The sequence below is a fragment of the Sphaerodactylus townsendi genome, linkage group LG02 (assembly GCF_021028975.2).
Source record: "Sphaerodactylus townsendi isolate TG3544 linkage group LG02, MPM_Stown_v2.3, whole genome shotgun sequence".
Lineage (NCBI taxonomy): Eukaryota > Metazoa > Chordata > Lepidosauria > Squamata > Sphaerodactylidae > Sphaerodactylus > Sphaerodactylus townsendi.
The window spans coordinates 128,892,361-128,911,981 of record NC_059426.1 but is presented as its reverse complement, the minus strand read 5'-3'; the positions used below and the strand labels follow the sequence as shown (position 1 = coordinate 128,911,981).

The window sequence follows — 19,621 nt, the reverse complement described above, 5'->3', positions numbered from 1 at the left end:
CTGCTTTCAGTGCTCTTTGAAGCTGTGCGGAATGGCAAAATCCACTTGCAAACAGTTGTGAAAGTGGTTTGAAAACGCATTATTTTGCATGTGCGAAAGGGGCCTTAGGGAATTGACCAGTGGGACTTAATGCTGAACCCATTTAGAAGCAATCTGTATATTAGTATGTTAGATCTATGTTGCATATAATTTCAACAAAAGGAAGAAGTGAGGCTTGGAGTGTGAAGAATAATTTAATAAGAAGCTTCAAAAACTATGGTAATACAAGGTGCGCTTTCATGATGCAGTAAAGTTTATTTAAATCTAGTGAAAATTTCTGCAGATCATAGTATAAATGTTTTTCTAATTTATTTTTATTTTATTTTGTAAGCATAAACAGAACAGAAAATTAAGAGAAATAGGAACCATATTGTAACATTCACAGTTGCATTAAAAGAAAAAGAGAAGAATAAATATATATGTAATACTAGCTGGGCCCGGCCACACGTTGCTGTGGCAATTGTCCTTCTCATCACAGTCCGCGACCCACACAGATGTCCATGCAGGTCCAATGATCCCCAGCATAGCCTTTTGGGAGCAGCAGTGGCATAGTGGTTAAGAGCAGGTGCACTCTGATCTGGAGGAACCGGGTTTGATTCCCAGCTTGAGTTGTGGAGGCTTATCTGCGGAATTCAGATTAGCCTGTGCACTCCCACACACACCAGCTGTGTGACCTTGGGCTAGTTACAGCTTTTCGGAGCTCTCTCAGCCCCACCCACCTCACAGGGTGTTTGTTGTGAGGGTTGAAGGGCAAGGAGGTTGTAAGCCCCTTTGAGTCTCCTACAGGAGAGAAAGGGGGATATAAATCCAAACTACGACTTCTTCTTCTTCTTCTTCTTCTTCTTCTTCTTCTTCTTCTTCTTCTTCTTCTTCTTCTTCTTCTTCTTCTTCTTCTTCTTTTGTGGCCAAACAACCCCTCTTTCCCTTTTCAATTCACATTATTATATGGTGCTGTCTTGGTTTTTAGTATAAGGTAACCCTTTCCATTCCACAATGGAACTGTCCAGAGTGCGAATCCCACTGTCCATGAGGCTGGTTGACACGCACAGTCCTGGCTTGGGTAAGGCAGAACTGGGGCAAGGAGGCTAACCCAGTCAGGTAGCAGAGGCAGGGTGGTGAGGCGCTCAGATTGAGGCCAGCTCCCTGGGTTTTTAAAGGGCCACGTGCAAAAGAAGCGGAGCCAGTAGTGTTGGTTCGCCCCCACCCCGCGGATTTTCTTAGAAGAAAAAGGCAAACTTTTGGGGCGATCCATCCAGTCGTTTCGGCGTTAGGGCAAGACCAACAAATGAATGGTTAGCTTTTTATATATATAGATTATTGACAGTGAGTGATATAATGAACAATAAACAATGCAAGATGATCGTGACCATTATGAGCATTGAATAGTGATATAAGAAGCATTAAATGGTAATCTTAATAAATCTTAGCATTAATTATTAGATATCATGTACAATATTTAGTAAACAGTAATAATGTTTAACAATATTATAAGTTGTGATAAAATAGAATAAAGAATCTCACAGTGATGAGACACAGTGAATAATCATAGTATAAATCTTTATGTGGTGCTATGTGCTGAAAATAAACTAAAGTCCAAGAACCAAGTAGTTTCTAGTGTGTCAGTGATAATCCAGTTAATATTTATTTTAATTAGCTCTAATGCATCTGAAAAGTACCTAGATAAATGGCTGATAGATACTTATCACAGTTTACATAGAAGTGTATGTAGTAATGTGAGAAAGACCCTAAGGAGAGTGATGATAAGTGCTTGGATAAGTGTTCTATGTTTGTGTAACTTAATATATTTCACAGTTGTGGGTATGATTTTCCATGAACAACTCCCCATAGTCATTACTACACATAATTGCATCAGGCAATACAACAGCTATTTTTGAAAATGGGGGGCTTACATACAGTTTTGTGAATCAGGAGATATAATAACGCATACTCATGGGATGCCCAGTTCAGATCTTCCTGATAGATTTTTTTAAAAAAACTACCGTAGAATGCAATTTATAGTAACTGTATAAATGGAAGAACTGATATATTTATTATGTAAGAATCTGAAATAAAGCTATTATTTAAGTTGAAGTCTTATGAATATCATCAAAATTTGTAGCATGCCAGCTACAAGTTCCAGATTATACACAGTATTCCAGGCATGTGTTGTAAATATAAAAGAAATACGTGCTAGCATTAAATTAGAGTGCGTTAAACATTTTTTCTCAAGTGTTTTCTGTACTGTGTCTGGGTGGAGATGGGGCGGTTTATAAATCGAAACAATAAATAAAATAAAATAAATGAAGTATGAGAAATCTTGAATCAAGGACTATTAATAGCTAATACCCTGAGCCACCATGGCAGCTTGCAAGCACTCTCCCTCTTATGACCAGGATCCAAACCATGTGTCTAATTTTATAATCTTATATTTGTACACACACATATATATGTACCAATATAGGACACACCTTACATTTAATGAGAACCATATTTCACACACAAAAAATTCATATCACAAATCTTTAGTGAGTATATCTGTAAGACATCTATTTACGTTTACTCGTGTACCTTTACCTAGCACAAAAGCAGAAGGGCAATCTGGGTCATATAGTGGTTCTGGATGAGAAGTACTGGGATCATTTGACTTGATTTTGCTGACATACTTTTAAAAAGGATTATCATGTGTCATACAACATGAAGATTAATGTTGACAGTAGCAAAGTAGCATTTACAAAGGGATATTGAGATGTATTGTCGAAGGATATTGAGATGTATTGTCGAGGGCATTCTAAGTTCATGGACAATGAACTCCACCCAAACACAGGATTTACATTCACCAATACTGCTGCTGCTGCAGGGAATGCAAGTGTGAATCACTCCCTGGACTGAAAAACCCCACTGCAATACTATACTATCAACCACACCTTTATTTTTGGGTCCACTTCTGAGGTGGGAGGGGGTTGAAGTGTATTTGCATGTGTCATTTGCAGTTGCATTTGTATATTTATGTCCTGGTGGTTTGAATTTGTGTGACTCATCTCAGAAATTGGAATGAGGTGAATCAGTGAGGAAGGGGAGGAGGAGGGGGGAGGGAAAGAGTTTGTAGCATCTGATGAATTGTTGAATGGTGTTTGAAAAGCTCCTCATTTTTGGTTTTGATGTTTTTTAGTACTAGTAGTCAGGTTTTGTTGATTTTTAGGCTCTCTCCCTTTTTGTTGAAACTGTCTCAGTGTTTATGGATTTTAGTGGCTTTTCTGCACAGTTTAACATAAGAACTGTTGGAGTTGTCAAGAATTTCTGTGTCATCAAATAAGCTCCTATGTCTGGCTTGGGCTAGGGCATGTTCAGCTACTGCTCATTTATCAGGTTAGTTTAGTCAGTAGTACCCTTCATGATCTTTTATTTTTGTCAGAATTCTTCGTTTTGGAGTCTCTGTGTATACTTGTCCACACTTGCATGGTATGTGATAGACTCCTGCAGGAGTAAGGGGGAGGAAGACACTACATCTTTGCTGACTGTAGCATTTGTTGTATTTTTTTCTGGTGGGTCTGAAGACTATCTGAAAATTGTATTTTTCTTATCAGTTTTTCCATTTGGACTATGATTCCCTTGATGTATGGTAGAAATACCTTCCCCATGAGGAGCTGTTTTTCGTCAGCTGTGCATGTCTCTCTCGGTTTTATAGTTTTTAAAATTTCTGTTGTGTAGTAGCCATTTGCTTGCCCAGTCTAGGTGATTTCAGTTCATCAGTGAGTTTCATTCATTTCAACTTTAAAAGTTTATGGGATGGTTGAGAAGAGCTCTAGTCAGAGCATGCAAAACATGCAATGCATGTGGACCACCAAGAAATTTGAGAAAAATAACTCAACCATGTAAGCTTTAACAGTTCTTATTAAAAAAACCCAAAATGCAAAGTTTATAAAGTGAACCTTCTTATTATTTGGTATTGCAGAAAAACATTCTAAGTATGAATTTTGTTCCCTTGCAAATGGTGTATCATTAATTTAAAAAGAAACTTCGAATGACAGTGCAAACAGCAAAAGCCTGTGCTTGTCTCTAGAAATTTTATGGAGCTACCTTCTTAATTGTGGACCTGTCAGCCATCTATGCTTACAACTGTGAAACTCAGAGATAGGGCACAGCTAATGTATGGAAGATTACAGACAAATACTTGAAAAGAACAAGACTCTCACCTTTATCTTACCACAGAACTTCAAAACAGAATAAACAAATGTTATAAGTCATAAATCACACATAAACAAATTAAAGAAATAAAATTACAGTTTTAATGAATGGTTAAATTTGTTGATATGAGTTTTAAAGGCACAGTCATATACATATTAGTTTAAAGTGCCTCTGACTTCAGTTAGGATTCCTTTTCTATAGTTTTCAAAGGATTTTTCCAGAAAGTCTAAATAAAATGTGCTTCATATTTATACTTTGAACAGTTTTTCTGCCATAGCAAATTATTTTTAAGCTTAGATGACTCATATTAAAAGTTGCTTTCCTATATTTACCTGTTGATAAGCAAAAGTAAAGGAACTGTCATATTTTTAGATATCTATATGGAGTGGCCACAACTGTAATATTGCATACCATTCTGACTGTCCCAGGAAAAAAACTGCAGAAAAAGGACAACACAAAATATCAATGGATTTGAATATTTTCCTCACAAGGAAGGGCTAAAAAGTTTGGAGCTTATCAGTTTAGAAAAAGAAAAAACAGATGCACATGATAGTTATAAAACTACATATGGTGCGTCAAAAGAGGATCAAGAGAATTGCTTCTTCTCCCAAAACACTAGACCTGGAGGAATTGAATTAAATTTATGGACATTACATTAAGGACAGCTGAGCAAAAGTACTTCACACGATATGCACTTTATTTAGAATGTGGTGATGATTGTTAGTTTAGCTGATTTCAAAAGAGAGATAAGATAAACTAATAGAGCATTGGTCCATCAATGGATATTAGCTATGATGGCTAATTAGAACAGCCAGAAGGCAATATACCACTGGATGCTATTTGCTGAGAGTCAGTAGCAAGGGATTATTTGTATTTTTTGCTGTTTACATTCCATCTTGTCAACCAGTATGGAAAACAGGATGCTGGACGAGATGACTCCACTGGACCAAAAAAGTTTCCTTTTATATTCTTAATCCATCTTGGAGATGCAGCAGCCCATTTACTCTGGAGAGGTATGAATGACTTCAATTGGACATTGCTGGAGCCAACAGCATACATAGACTGCAGCTAAAGAATGCTAGAGATCTGAAGCCAAAGTCAGATATATAAATGGCAGACTGAAAATCTGTTTTAAGAGGCTGGTTGCTACACAAGTGTGGATCTCTGGTTCACTTACAATAACAATGTTAATATCCTGAACATTGCTTTGTGTGTGCAATATAGTAGTAATCATTGACGGGTTGTCAATTATTGTGCCTGTTTAGGCCAGTAGTGCATGAACTAATAAAAAGCTCCAGCTGAGCACAACAAATTGTTGAGAACCCTAATGCCAAAACAAAACTGAAATTAAATGCCCTATTTAGTGGGCTGTGATGCTTAAACTCTGCATTACTTAAACCCTGTGATATTTAAATGCTTGAAACCTCCCCCACCCCCACTCCCAGATAAGGCAACATGTCAATCATTCCCACCCTTTCTCAATCAGGACAGTTTGCCAATGAACAGGGTTTCCTTGTGCATCCCCACCAATGGCTTCAGATGCATCAGCAAAAAATAAAAATGGATTTGCAGCCATTTTTATGAGGTTGAGTCCTCAGACCACATACCTTACAGGTGGTATTCCCTTAATTCCCTTAATTAAGTGAAAGAATGTAAGGCATTTTGGATTTGGCCATTTTTTGGTTCTGAAAAGCATCATGAAATCTATTGGCATTAACAAATATTTAACAGTACTGAAGTGAGTATTAAATGGGGTAACTTGCTTTAGTATCATATGCAAATCAATACATATAATTTTTTCTCTAGTACTTCTTTAATGCATTATCTGAATTTATCCTGTGTACTGTGAAAAAACAAAATTGAAGATATTGCAAGAACATTATTTGCATGGAACCCAACAAGCAGAATTATTTTAGATTTTTTTAGCTGAAGAGCTGTTGCATATTGTGGTTTCCATGTCAAAACCTAGAAATAATCACTACAACATTAAAATATAACTAGAGCTACTGATTATTTGACTTCACTTTTTAAAAAAGTCATCCAAACAAACTAAGCTATTTACAAAGCTGTTTCTCCTCCAATTCCTGTTAGGCAATAGCCTTAAAACTCCACAGGCACTTGTAAATCTGTCTGAAGAATCATTACATATAAACAAACCTTCACATAAGGACGATTACAATGTCAGTCAGGTAGGAGGTGGTATTTTTAAACCTAATTTTTAAAGTAAATGAAAAACTAGAAATAGTTCAGTGTTGATAAGAATGGATTGCTGAACAAATACTGGAGCCCTCCAGTAGCACTTATGGGAATCATCCTGACTGTGAATCCAAGAGTTTAACAGCATGGACCCCTGTAAAGCTGTCACTGATACTGCCTTCCATGAATTATACACTCCAGTGAAAGTTTCTAACAACTGCTTCTCTCTGTGTTTCTCCAAATGTCTGCTCAGAGTAATGCCATCATGGAATTGTTAAAGATGCAGTAACCTGATAGTCCATTTGAAATCGTATGCCTTGTAAGAAGGGGGAATCTTTGAATAAAGAACACTAATTTGTAAATAACGATATTATACATTAACTAAGGTTTGGATCATATACTTTCTTTCTGCTTGCATTCCTTTGCATTCTGCTTGCATTCATTGTGGTCCTCACCAGTGTAGAGCGAGCTTCTCTGATACTGGGCACTTCTCACGCAAAACTAGATTTAAAAAACATTGACAGTATTGTTGAAGGCTTTCACAACCAAATTCAACTGCTTGTTGTGGGTTTTACAGGCTGTGTGGTCATGGTCTGGTAGATCTTGTTCCTAACGTTTCACCTGCATTTGTGGCTGGCATCTTCAAAGGTGTATCACAGAGAGAAGTCTGGGCACAGTGTATAACAGACTTCTCTCTGTGATACACCTCTGAAGATGCCAGCCACAGATGCAGGTGAAACATTAGGAACAAGATCTACCAGACCAGGGCCATACAGCCTGGAAAACCCACAACGACCAACATTGAAAGTGATGCTGTTTGGGGGGTGGTTGGGGATTCTACCCTGAAACAGCATCACTTTCAATGTTGTTTAAATTAGGGAGCCCAGAGTCTCCCTTTAAAGTGAATCTGGGCTCCCTAGTTTAAACAATATTGAAAGTGATGCTGGTTTGGGGTAGATTCTCCCTTTAAGGGGGATTTAAAAGGAGAATCTGGGCTCCCTAGTTTAAACAACATTGAAAATTAAGCTGTTCCAGGGTGGAACTCCCCCCCCCCCCTAGAACAGCATCTCTTTCAATGTTGTTTAAACTAGGGAGCCCAGAGTCTCCCTTTAAGGTGGATTTAAAAGGAGAATCTGGGCTCTCTAGTTTAAACATTAAGAGTGATGATCAGGGTAGATCCCCCACTTCAAAAACAGCATCACTTTCAATGTTGTTTAAACTAGGGAGCCCTGGGTGTGTTCAGATTTGTGTGTTGTGGTATGTTCTATAATGTGATGGTGACTTTGAGATGACCTGGTGCAAAAAAAGTTGTTTGTGGTGGGGGAGGGTGGGGGGATCCACCCTGATGGGGTGGGGCAGCACAAACTCAGATTTTGCCCCGGGCTCCATTTCCCCAAGATATGTCTCTGGTTTGACCCCTTTGGAAATTGAAATATTGTCTGTCAAAAGACCTTCATGGGAGCACTTGATCCCGCAACTGATATTTGTGTGCAGTTGCCTACTCAAGAAAGGGAGTCTGGCAACAATATCGAGGGCAGCCAGTTGGCTATATGATATGGTATATTCCTTTCCCATCATATTTGATGTGCCATAAGTATTTTCTACTTTCAAGTCATAAAGTTAACCAAACAAAAGAAGGTGCTTTGTTAAAAAAAAAAAACAGACCAGCATGTCATCATTGTTAGGTTTCAAAACTAGCTTAACTCCATTATACTGAGATGCTTCCTGGAAATAAGTAATACTAACATCTTTAAAATAGACTAACAATGTTAACAAAGTTAAATATTTTCACACCATGGCATCACACTTAAGACTCTGGACAGTGTATTTCCTTGTTTAGAGTTAGAATGTGCCATAGCTCACAAATACATGAAAAGAAGGAAATGAAGAATTATGAAACAGAAATACCCATAAAATCCCTTCAAGTAGGCATTTCATAACTCAACAGCACAACAGTGTTAACTGGAAAAATTCTACTGGCCTTTGTATGTTGTACGTTACAGGAAATGCTCTTCAACACTGTCCAATTTCTCTTTGGTGCCCTTGTCTCCATCCCAACTATAATGTACCTCTTGCAACATTATTATTGTTAACAGACAGATTTCCAGTTTAGCCCACCTCCATGTTCCAAATTGCACCTACTCTGTGGGTGACGGAAAGAAAGAAATATTTAAGCAAGTGTCAACTGTTGGTCCTCTTGGCCAGCCCACTGCTTCACTGACCTCTTAAATGTTTTTTTAAATACAATTCTCCAGAAATGGCTAGTGCTCCATTTAACACAGAGAGTGACTAGCCAAGTATTATATCTAATGATCAAGTGGAGCTATACATTGAACATTATGAACTTTGGGACATTATCTTGTGCATTTCAGAATATCTTTCATCTTTTTATTAACTAGATTATTTTTTGCCAAGGTCACCAAAATGAAAAAGCCATAATATTTTATGAGATAATGCAACACATTTTTTTAGAATGTTACAACACAGGCTATATCTCAGTGATACCTTCAGGTAGTCAGATTTCTATAATCTACTAACATTTTGGTTCACAGTCACCATGAATATGATCACTTGAACCCATTAATGTGATCAAAAGTGAAATGTGCCTGAGTGGGGAACTTAATCAGCAGGACTCAAATATTTACCTGCATAATGTAATTCAGTTCATTTCTATGGGATATAATTGCTACTATTTGTGCACTGTATCTTAAATTATTATGCATAGTATCAGGTTAATAACCAACTTTTAAAAATATAATGTGACTATGTCTATTTACTAATGCTGTTATTGGTATTACAGTGATTTTACTTATACTTTGCACCTAAAATTGTTTATTTTCAGAAAAGTGATGGTACTGCCAATTAGTTTGATTGAAGTGTAGTCTATTCTGATCACTTTGCCACTAATGTTCATCAGATTAGCAGTTTTACCTCTTGACTATATAAGTTCTTCAGATTTTACAACCTAGGTTAAATACCTTAAACATAACTTTATCTGAGATATTAGTGGGGGAAAGTTCCCCTGAAAATCTTTATATTTTGACTTGTTTTTAGTTGATACTATTTCTTTAAAGCCCTAAGTGAAAGAACCCAAGTAAAGTGTATGGAACATGATATATCTATATCAAAAGGATAAAAATATCAGTGGCTCCGTCTGTGTTTGAACTCCTGGTTCCATAGAGTCTAGGAATTTAAAACTGGAGACTTAGAGCAAAGAGTCATTTACTCTGGTATGAAGTGTTGATTTGGATTAACTTCTACCTTTTTATTTTACTTTAAGAAAAAAGAGTCTTAACAACATCATTTGAAGTATGTCTTAGATCAAACCTGCATTGACTGTCTTATGTAGTAATTTCTGTATTTGCTTATCTGATGGAAAAAATAGCTATATTTCCTTATTGGAAAATGATCCCATCACCAATTTTTAGCATGGCAGGTTGCTTTCCTTGACCACACGAACTAGTTCGGCTATTTAAAAGTGCAACGTAGTAGAATTTATTTGAATGTATACTCTAATGGTTAAAGTCAGTTCCAGTATTTTGGAATAACCCCAATAAACTCAGAAACAAATATGAAAATCTGTAGGCTCAGGACGTTACTAAAATTACAGTTAAGCATTCTTTCTTATCTAGCTATCTCTCCATCTGTCTGTCTATAATGAAGGCAACTCCAGTTAATATTGTCCACATGATTTATATAGGAAAATTGTGCTTGCCTGGATTGCTGCACTTTCTTAACATCATTTCTGCAAATCACATCTGTTTCAGCTTTAGTATTTCACTTGTGTTTTGCCAGCAGCCACAGGTTTTTAATGGCTACAATAAACTACAGAGGCTCATCAGATCTTTCTTGTATGTACTAAAACAATATCCCTTTCAATTAAAACATTTCAAGTAAAATCATATAAACAAAAAAAGATGAAAAAAGGGAAATTTAAATTAAAATCCAATTGAACTTAACATTTCCATTCTGGAAGCTGACCAGAGGATAATCTTCACTGTGTTTTAGAATCTTCTCATTGGCAGAGGAAGGGTCAGTTTCAAAATGCTTAGCCAATGGGTAAACTGCTCTCTGGCTACCTTCAAGGTAATTTGTAGCGGCAAAATTTTCTTTTCTGCTTGGAGGAACAGCCTTCAGCTCCAGGGTGTGTAAAAGCAATTTCATCAGCCAAAATGGATTTTTTAACATTTATGGCTGCAAATCAGGGTGTCAATTCTGCATCACAATTCAACCAAACGCACCTCTACAGATCACAGAAGGCCAATTTTGTAATATTTGATAAAGGTTCTTTTCAACCGATGTGTGATAAGGGTGACCTCCTCATAGTGTACTTTTGCTAGTGATCCTGTGGATTCTTTGATTTGTGAAATTTATTAATCTATCCCTGGGCTCTGCTAGGGATTTCACAGTTCATATGAGTTTGGAATTTCTCTAAAATTATCCAATTACTTGGAAGACGCTAATTTTCTGGACCCATGTCTATTGGATTTCTGGTGTGGTTATGATATGGAAATGACCTTGAATGCCCTGATTGATGACCTTTATTGAGAGATGGTGAGAATACTACCCTGTTGATTCTCCTTGATCTCTCATATGGTAATAAAGAACTACAACCAAAATGCAAGTTGGGCCAAAGATGTGGAGGCTGAACTGAGCAGCAACAACATGGACAACCTGGTAATAACAACTAAAATGGTTGGAAAACGAGCAAAAAAAGGTGAAGAACTGGACTGCCCCAGGCAGTGATGAACTACATGGATTCTGGCTGAAGAAACTGACCAATCCCAGTATGAAAAGAATTGCCCAACAGTTGAATCAGGTGCTGCAAACAGGCCAAATTGAAGAATGGATGACAACAGGGAAAACGTTTCTGATAATGAAAGACCAAGAAAAGGGAGCAATCCCTAGCTATTACAGGCCAATCACTTGCCTACCAACAACTTTTAAGCTTTTTACTGGCATATTAGCTGATGCAATACAAGATCACCTGGAAGGAAAAAACTTGCTGCCCCCAGAACAAAAAAAAGGAAACAAACGAAACAGTAGGGGAACAAAAGATCAACTGCTCATAGATAAAATGATCCTTGAGAATTGCAAAAGAAGGAAAACCAACTTGCATGTAGCTTGGATTGATTACAGGAAAGCATTCGATTCACTGCCACACAGTTGGATACTTCATTGCCTGGAGATAATTGGAGTCAGTGAGAACATCAAGAAATTGGTCAAGATTGCAATGCACACTTGGAAAATAATAGAATTAATAGTCACTGGAGCAGGAATAGGGGAAATCAACATCCGAAGGGGAATATTCCAAGGAGACTCCCTGTCCCCACTACTCTTCATCATTGGCAGGATTCCGCTCTCTATAATTCTGAAGAAAACATAGTCAAGGATATCAGATAGCAAGAAACTCACCAAAAATTTCACACCTTCTATACATGGATGACCTCCAGCTCTATGGAAAATCAAAAGCAGAGATTGAGTCACTACTGAACACAGTGAGAGTCTTTAGCACTGTGGACATTTATAAATGGATTTTGGACTCTGACAAGTGTGCAACTTTGGAACTCAGTAAAGGTAAACTTGCAACATGTGAAGGTGTGAATATGCCAAATGACATAGAAATAAAGAGCTTACCAGTGAACAAAGCTACAAATACTTTGGGATACTCGCAAGCAGAGAACATCAAGCATGCAGAAGTCAAAGGCTACAATTAGGAAGGAATATCTTAGAAGGGTAAGAAAAATTTTGAAATCAAAGTTAAAATGGAGGAAATACAATAAAGGCAATTAATACTCTGGGCGGGTGCCTGTAGTACGCTACACTGGGTTGGCATTACAATTAACTGGACACAAGCCTAATCTGGACATCCTGGACAGAAAAACAAGGAAAATTATGACCATCAATCGAAAGCACTGTATCCAAGAAGTGATGTAGACAGACTCTACCTAGCAAGGTCAGAAGGAGAAAGAGGACTGCTCCACATCAAGCAATCAGTAGAGTGAAGAGAAAAGATACCTGAAAAAATACATCCAAGAAAGTCAAGAGCCAGCATTGAAAGAAGTCCACAAGGCTGAGATGCTGAAAGCCAAAGAATCAAAAGAGTATAGAGTCCAACAGTTTAAAACACGAAAAGAGCAGTGGCTAAAACAAGCCACTCCATGGGCAGTAATTTCAAGAACATTGAAGGGAAGGTTGACAGCAAGAAAACATGGGAGTGGCTCAGAAGGGGAACTCTAAAGTAGGAAACTGAAGGCCTGATTTTTGCTGTCCAGGAGCAAGCATTACGGACAAATGCAATAAAGACACGAATCGAAAAGTCCTACAATGACCCAAAGTGCCGTCTCTGCAAAGAGGGTGATGAAACCGTGGAGCACATCATCTGCTGTTGTAAGAAAATAGCCCAAACTGACTATCTTGAACGGGCCACAATAGGCTAGGGGCAGCAATGGTGCACTGGAACTCTTTGGTAAAAAAAAGTACGGCCTGCCCTGTAGCAAGACCTGGTAATGGTGCACAAGCCAGAGAAGACCACATGAAAAAATGCAGTTGTACAAAATACTCTGGGACTTTAGAATACAAACAGATGAGACACCTGGGCACACAACACCCAATGTGACATAACAGTGATAGAGAAAAAACATGTTTGGATCATAGATGTTGCTGTGCCAGTTGACAGCAGGGTAGAGGACAAAGAGCTGGAAAAGATCACAAAATACAAGGACCTACAAATTGAAGTTGAACGATTGTGGCAGAAAAGAACAACAGTAATCCCACTAGTAGCTCTGGTGCTCTGTGAGGAATCCCAAGAAATCTTGAAAAACATCTGGAAAGCCTAAACTTGGACAGAACATCAGTCCACATGCTGCAGAAAGCAGCACTTCTAGGAACAGCACAATATTCTATTTGAAATAATTTAATATCCTAGGTCCTTGGGAAGGACTCGATATTCAGAGATGAATTCCAGACACTTGTGCTGTGTTGTTATGTGTATAATAATAATAATAAGTAGTAGTAGTAGTAGTAGTAGTAGTAGTAGTAGTAGTAGTAGTAGTAGTAGTAGTAGTAGTAGTAGTAGTAGTAGTTTGGATTTGAGCCTCCTTTCTTTCCTGTAAGGAGATTTAAAGGGGCTTTCAAACTCCTTTTCCCTTCCTTTCCTAACAGACACCTTGTGAGGTAAGTGGGGCTGAGAGAGGTCTGAAGAACTGTGACTAGCTCAAGGTCATCTAGTTGGAAGCAAGAGTGGGGAAACAAATCTGGTCAACCAGATAAGACTCCACTGTTTAGGTGGGGGAATGGCAAATCAAACCAAGGTCTCCAGATTAAAGTCTACCTGCTCTTAGCTAGTACATCATGCTGGCTTGCTGTACCGCCTCCAGGGAATGTGGTTATCCTCCTGTTTTTGGGGATCAGTTTCAGAAGATAGCATTCAGGTCATGCTTGCAGTCCTGGGAGCTCACTGGGAGTTGCCCAGGGCTCAGTCCTGTCTACTATGCTATTCAACATCTACATGAAGTGCTGGGTCATCAGAAGATTTAAAGTCAAGTGTCATCAATATGCAGATGACCCAGCTCTATCTCATCATTTCATTAGAGTCAGGAGAGGCCCTCCATTTGCTGGACCATTGTCTGGAAGCAGTTATGGGTTGACCTGATTTGCATGCCTGCTGGAAGATTCTGAATCCAGGGGAGAGGCAGATGCAGAGCACCAGTGAGGCACTTGTTTTGCAGACTGTGTGCTCTAATTCTTCCAGATTAGAGTGCCCCTGCTCTTAACCACTATGCCACTGCTGCTCTCTGTTATTGCTTTTAACCTGTGTAAGCCACCTAGAGATGATAGTATGAGGCAGGGTATAAATATTTACAAATGATAAATAAACAAACTCAGGCATCTGTGGTAAATTCTCCTTTTTGTCCAAATTATTATTATGATATCCTGATAAAGAATGGCCCAAGGTTTGTAGAACACTCCTATCCCCTGATAGGCCTGTCAGGCTAACTTGAAGCCCATAAGAGACTAGGTTCTTTGCTTTCCTTTCTTCATTTCTTAGCAGCAGACTGAAATGCAGGATAATGCACAGGCGAAAGGGAGAAATCACTCTTGTGCTGATGACATAAGCTGCCTATTGAGCCATGGGGGTTATTTCCCCCCAACCTTCCTTATCTCTTTGACCTAGAGCCACAGGTCCCTTTACAGACAAGAAAGTAAGGAGAAGAGATTGAAAAAAAGAAAGAAAGTCAGAATCTGGAGCTCAAAGATGCTTTAGGGAGGGCAGGGAATTAGTCTTGATCCAACCCTACATATATTACATTATTTTTATTTTTAAAATTATGTTTCCAAATATTTCATAATTGTTTTAACATATTAAAAAGTGAGGTATTGTTGAGAAAGAAAGGCAAAAAGGTACATGGGACATTATGTGCAAAGCAAAGTAACTGGTGTTCAGAATGGCATGTCTGCATTTCTTTGCAATATTCTATGAGATTATTAATCAAAGTAGAAAAACAAAGATTGCAGTAAAAATAGAACTCTGCATAAGCACATTTGAAAATATGATCTACAAATAACATAAGTGTTCTTCCTCATTCTTATGCCTTCATTCTGTAGTTATCACTGAAATCATATGAATGTCAAAGTCTTGAAGTGCTGCTGGCAAGAGTGAAATGTATGGCACCAGGACTACACATTGGAATAACAGAAGATCAAACACAGATCACATTTCAGCACAAATGAGCACGAGAGAGGGCAGGCCAAGGGTTTTACAGAGCCAAGAGATGAGGGGAGATAGAGCATTCATGTATTCTGAGGCTGAATAAACAACAACTGATACTTCCTTACCACGGCTGACCTTTGAAACTTTCTTTAAGGTGACTATGACCTAATTTGGCCATACCTGAGTAGAAGGATAAATTATTTTTGTGATGACTTTTATTGTCCTACCTTGAGCAGAATCTTATTCTAGTCTGAATGTAAAAGAAAAGCAACGTATCCCTCATTCTTTAACAAGTAGTTTTAAACAGCTTTTTGGGACGTTCAGTTCTGATGTTAGCTTTTGACATAGCAAAACAATCAGAAGGCAACTTTCCCTATAATATGTTGACAGTTTAACTTATTTTGCTGGCATGTATTTTAAATATCAAGAAAGTTTTTACATTAGCCCTGATCCAGTGATCGAAACCTTGGCCAATTTCAGTGTGAGTGAATCATCTGTATACAAAGAACACAACATTCACATAGAGTGGGACATGTCCTGACAGCTTGTACACAGCCTGACAATATTTTAAGTGGCATGTACCAGACCTCACTATGGCTGCACTTTTGCAAATCCAATGAATATTCCCCTTCCAGTCAAAATACGCGCAGAAAACCCAGGCCCATTACAGCTGACACTGTGGGCTCTGCCGGAATTGGAGGGACCAGCTTCATGGCAGGGAGGAACAGACAACTGACACAGGTGCCAACTTTAACCTAATCTTTCAGAATCCCTGGCAACCCACACAAAACTTATTTTTTACTCACCTCCCTGCCCCCTTTTGCTTTTCCTATTGACCCTCCAACTATGCTCATTAGTCTCTCTATGTTATTCTTACCATTACTTTCCTACAAAACTTCTAGGTCTTTCATCCCCATTTCTATTTCTCTCCTTTTTCATTAATGGAAGGTTTTAGAACAAAATATGTGAGAAACTGAATGTCCTGCCATGGACATGACTTGCACTTATGGTTGGTTTTAATGCTGATAATTTTATGAGTTTTTAATCATTGTATCATATATGTATTTAACTATGTGAGCTGAGCAAGTCTCTGGAGAAGTAGTGTGTGTGTGTGTATCTATCTATCTATATATATATATATGTATATGTGTGTGTATGTATGTGTATATATATACACACACACATACATAAGCATGCAAGCACGCACGCACGCACGCACGCACACACGCACACATACATATAAATAGGTAAGATTAATAAGGCCCCCAAGGAAGACCTTGATTCTAAAACAGAATAAGATTAATAAATTAGACCTTATTGGGTGTGTGAACCAAAGAATCGCAAGATAGGAACACAGCTTCAGGCTCCTGCAATGGTTCATCTTGCGTACAATGGCTCATCTTGCAGCTGTATTTTTTTTTCAATCTAGGGCACTGGCTGCTATGTTCATTACTGTCTGAACATCAGAGGATGACTAATGAATATTAACTCCTTGAAGAGTTGGAACTCTTTCATGCATGTCTTTACCTAAATATAAATATTTGGATTGTGGTCCAAACTATTATTTACCATTATTAATAAAAAGCCCTCATATTTATTACACTGGTGCTACAAATCTATGGAGGCAAATATTTATTTTGCTGGACTCTCACATTAATATTTAAGTTCAGAGACCCAGTGAAATTAGAAGCAATTTTCTCATAACCCATTTCCTAAAGATACCATTGGGCATTTAATATTAAGAAAAGTATTTGCCACTGGTTTTGTTTTCAATCTTGATAATTCTTTTTGTGTCTGTTGCCAACTTATCATCAAGCTTCCAATTGAACATGGGTAGGATTGGTTTGATTACCCAGAGTGCTGGAGGTAAAGTGTACATGACTGGGGAAGGCAATGGCAAGCCACCCCATAAGCACAGTCTGCATAGTCTGAGATGTGATGTCACCTCATAGGTCAGCTTGCATAGGGACTACCTGTACCTTTTTACCCAGGACTGGTTTGGCTCTAACTTGAATGACCCAGGCTAGCCCAATCTCATTGAATTTTGGAAGCTAAGCAGGGTCAGCCTAGTGAGTATTTGAATGGGAGACTATTAAGGGACCAGGCTGGCAATGCAGAGGAAGGCAATGGCAAATCACCTCTGTTAGTTTCTTGTCCTGGAAACCCCACAAGAGGTCACCAAAGCTAGCTGCAACTTGAGCCACTTCACACACATACACACACGGGATTGGTTTGAAAGAAAACTGAACAGGAGATTTTAAAGTGGTACAAAGTTCTACTTTACCTTCAAGATCTCTCTTTAGTTTTCTTAAGTCTTTTATTAGATCTTCAAATTTTAATTGGGATGCCTGGAAGAAATCCTGTGGTTCTGGTAAAGGAAACACACTCTTGTCTGTTCCTGCTTCCTAAACAGAAGAGTTAAAATAAAATTAAATTAAATTTTTGAATAAAGAAATCAGTGCCCCCTTGACTATTAATGTAGATAAATGTTACATAATCACAGTTACATTTAATTCAGAGGGTTATATGCTGGAAAGACCTAGGACACTAGTTATTTAAATCAAGAATCCAACAGGAACATGATTCATCTAAAATTTTAATGTGTTAACATATTATTTATTTATTTAGATTTGTACATCATGCTATCCCTAAGAATAAGGATAGTCACATTTTTTAAAAAAAGTAAAGACATTAATGCAGGCTTTCTAACAAGATTTATAAAGATACTTGTCACAGGTTCAATTCAGTTTAACTACCAATTTTAAAAACATTGCTTGGAAATCTTGTAGTTTAGCAAAAGGGAAGCAGACAAAATAGTACATGGAAGATTTATTCAAAAATCACAAAAATGTAATCCATTTTGAGCCATAGATCCTGACTCTCATCCAGAGGTGAATCTAGGCAAACTGGAGCCCAGGGACAAAACCTGAGCTGGCGCCCCCCCCCCCCGTATGGGCAGCCACCCTCCCCCACCATGACCAAACAATGATTTTTTGCACCAGCTCACAAAAACCTCCCACCCCCAGCAAAACATACATGGCTGTCTCCCCACCAACTCTTTCCTAATTTTGTTCTCACACCAACCCTATGAGGTAGGTTGTTAGCCTGAGAAACAACTCCAAGCCAGTGCAAGTGGACATTAAGCATGTAAATCTCTCACAAATCCCCAGCAAAACATTTACCAAATAAATGTCAGCATCATCTCTCACAAATCACCCCCACCCCCTGCAAAACATACATGGTTCTCCCCCACCAACTCTCTTTCCTAATTTTGTCCTCACACCAACCTCGTGAGGTAGGTTGTTAGCTTGAGAAACAGCGCCAAGCCAGTGCAAGTGGGTATTGAGCACGTAAATCTCTCACAAATCAACCCCAGCAAAACATTTACCAAACAAATGTCAGCATCATCTTTCACAATAACACCTCCAGTGGAATCCACTCCCAAATAGCATCACTTTTAATGGTGTTTAAACCAGGGAGCTCAGATTCTTCTTCTAAATCCACCTTAAAGGGAGAATCTGGGGTCCTCAGTTAAAAAAAATTGAGTGATGCTGTTTGGGGGTGGACCCCTCCCGCCGAAAAAGCATCACTTTCTAGGGTTGGAGATTCGGATGAAACAAATACCAGATTTGGACAAAAATTGTCCAAATATGTCCTGCCCAAATATGAATGAATCCAAATGCAAGGTATTTGGACATTTTTGGGGGTACTTTTGATGTTTTTTGGCCTGCAGGGAGCGCATTTTTAAAGCTAGCAGTACCAAAATTACAAGATGTCATCCGGAGACTGTCCTGATGATACCACCCAAGTTTGGTGAGGTTTGGTTTGGGGGGGGCAAAGTTATGGACCCCTAAAAGGGGTGCCTCATCCCCCATTGTTTCCAATGGGAGCCAACAGATGGGGGCTACCAATTTGAGAATTCATAACTCTGCTCCCCCCCCACACCCGAACCTAACTTCACCAAACCTTGAGAGTCTGGCACCTCTATCTTCAAAAATGTGCAGCCAGTGCTTACACACCCAGAAATTCCCCAGAATCTGCCAGGCTCTTCAGCAAGTTCTATGGTGGGAAAAATTACTAAAGTTTGCTTGGGAGGGGCAAATACTGTGGCCATCAGGTTCACCTTCAACTGGGTGCTCAGAGCATTTTCCTCTCTCACACACATTTTAGCAAATTTGGCTGGCTCTTTTCAGGAGACAGTTGCCAGGTCGAATTGAGAGAGCAGCCATTTTGTGCATCATCCTGTGGCACCACCCTGTGTCACAAGTGCCCAAAGGGTTGGGTAGTTCTGATTGGTTAGAAAAATACACATAAGTTACAAGTGATAGGTTGGAATTAGTGATCCATCAGCAGAAGGTACTGATGGCTGCAGATTTTTTTCCTTGTTTCCCTTTCCTCAGCAGTCCTATCTGTCTCTGGGAAAGTCCTATGATCATGGGACTCACATAAATTAATAGCCACATGGGTAGAAGGCTTCCTGAGGAGAAT

At 38.6% G+C, this 19,621-nt stretch overlaps 1 protein-coding gene across 2 annotated transcripts in view; it reads right to left on the bottom strand.

Annotated features, from left to right (window-relative positions):
• Positions 1–19,621, bottom strand: part of FMN1 (formin 1) — a 185,885-nt gene that overhangs the window by 48,087 nt on the left and 118,177 nt on the right. For both annotated transcript variants that reach the window (XM_048486013.1, XM_048486012.1), the window contains one exon: positions 17,418–17,538. In XM_048486013.1, the coding sequence (XP_048341970.1) occupies positions 17,418–17,538 (121 nt within the window). The remainder of the gene's footprint in view (positions 1–17,417; positions 17,539–19,621) is intronic.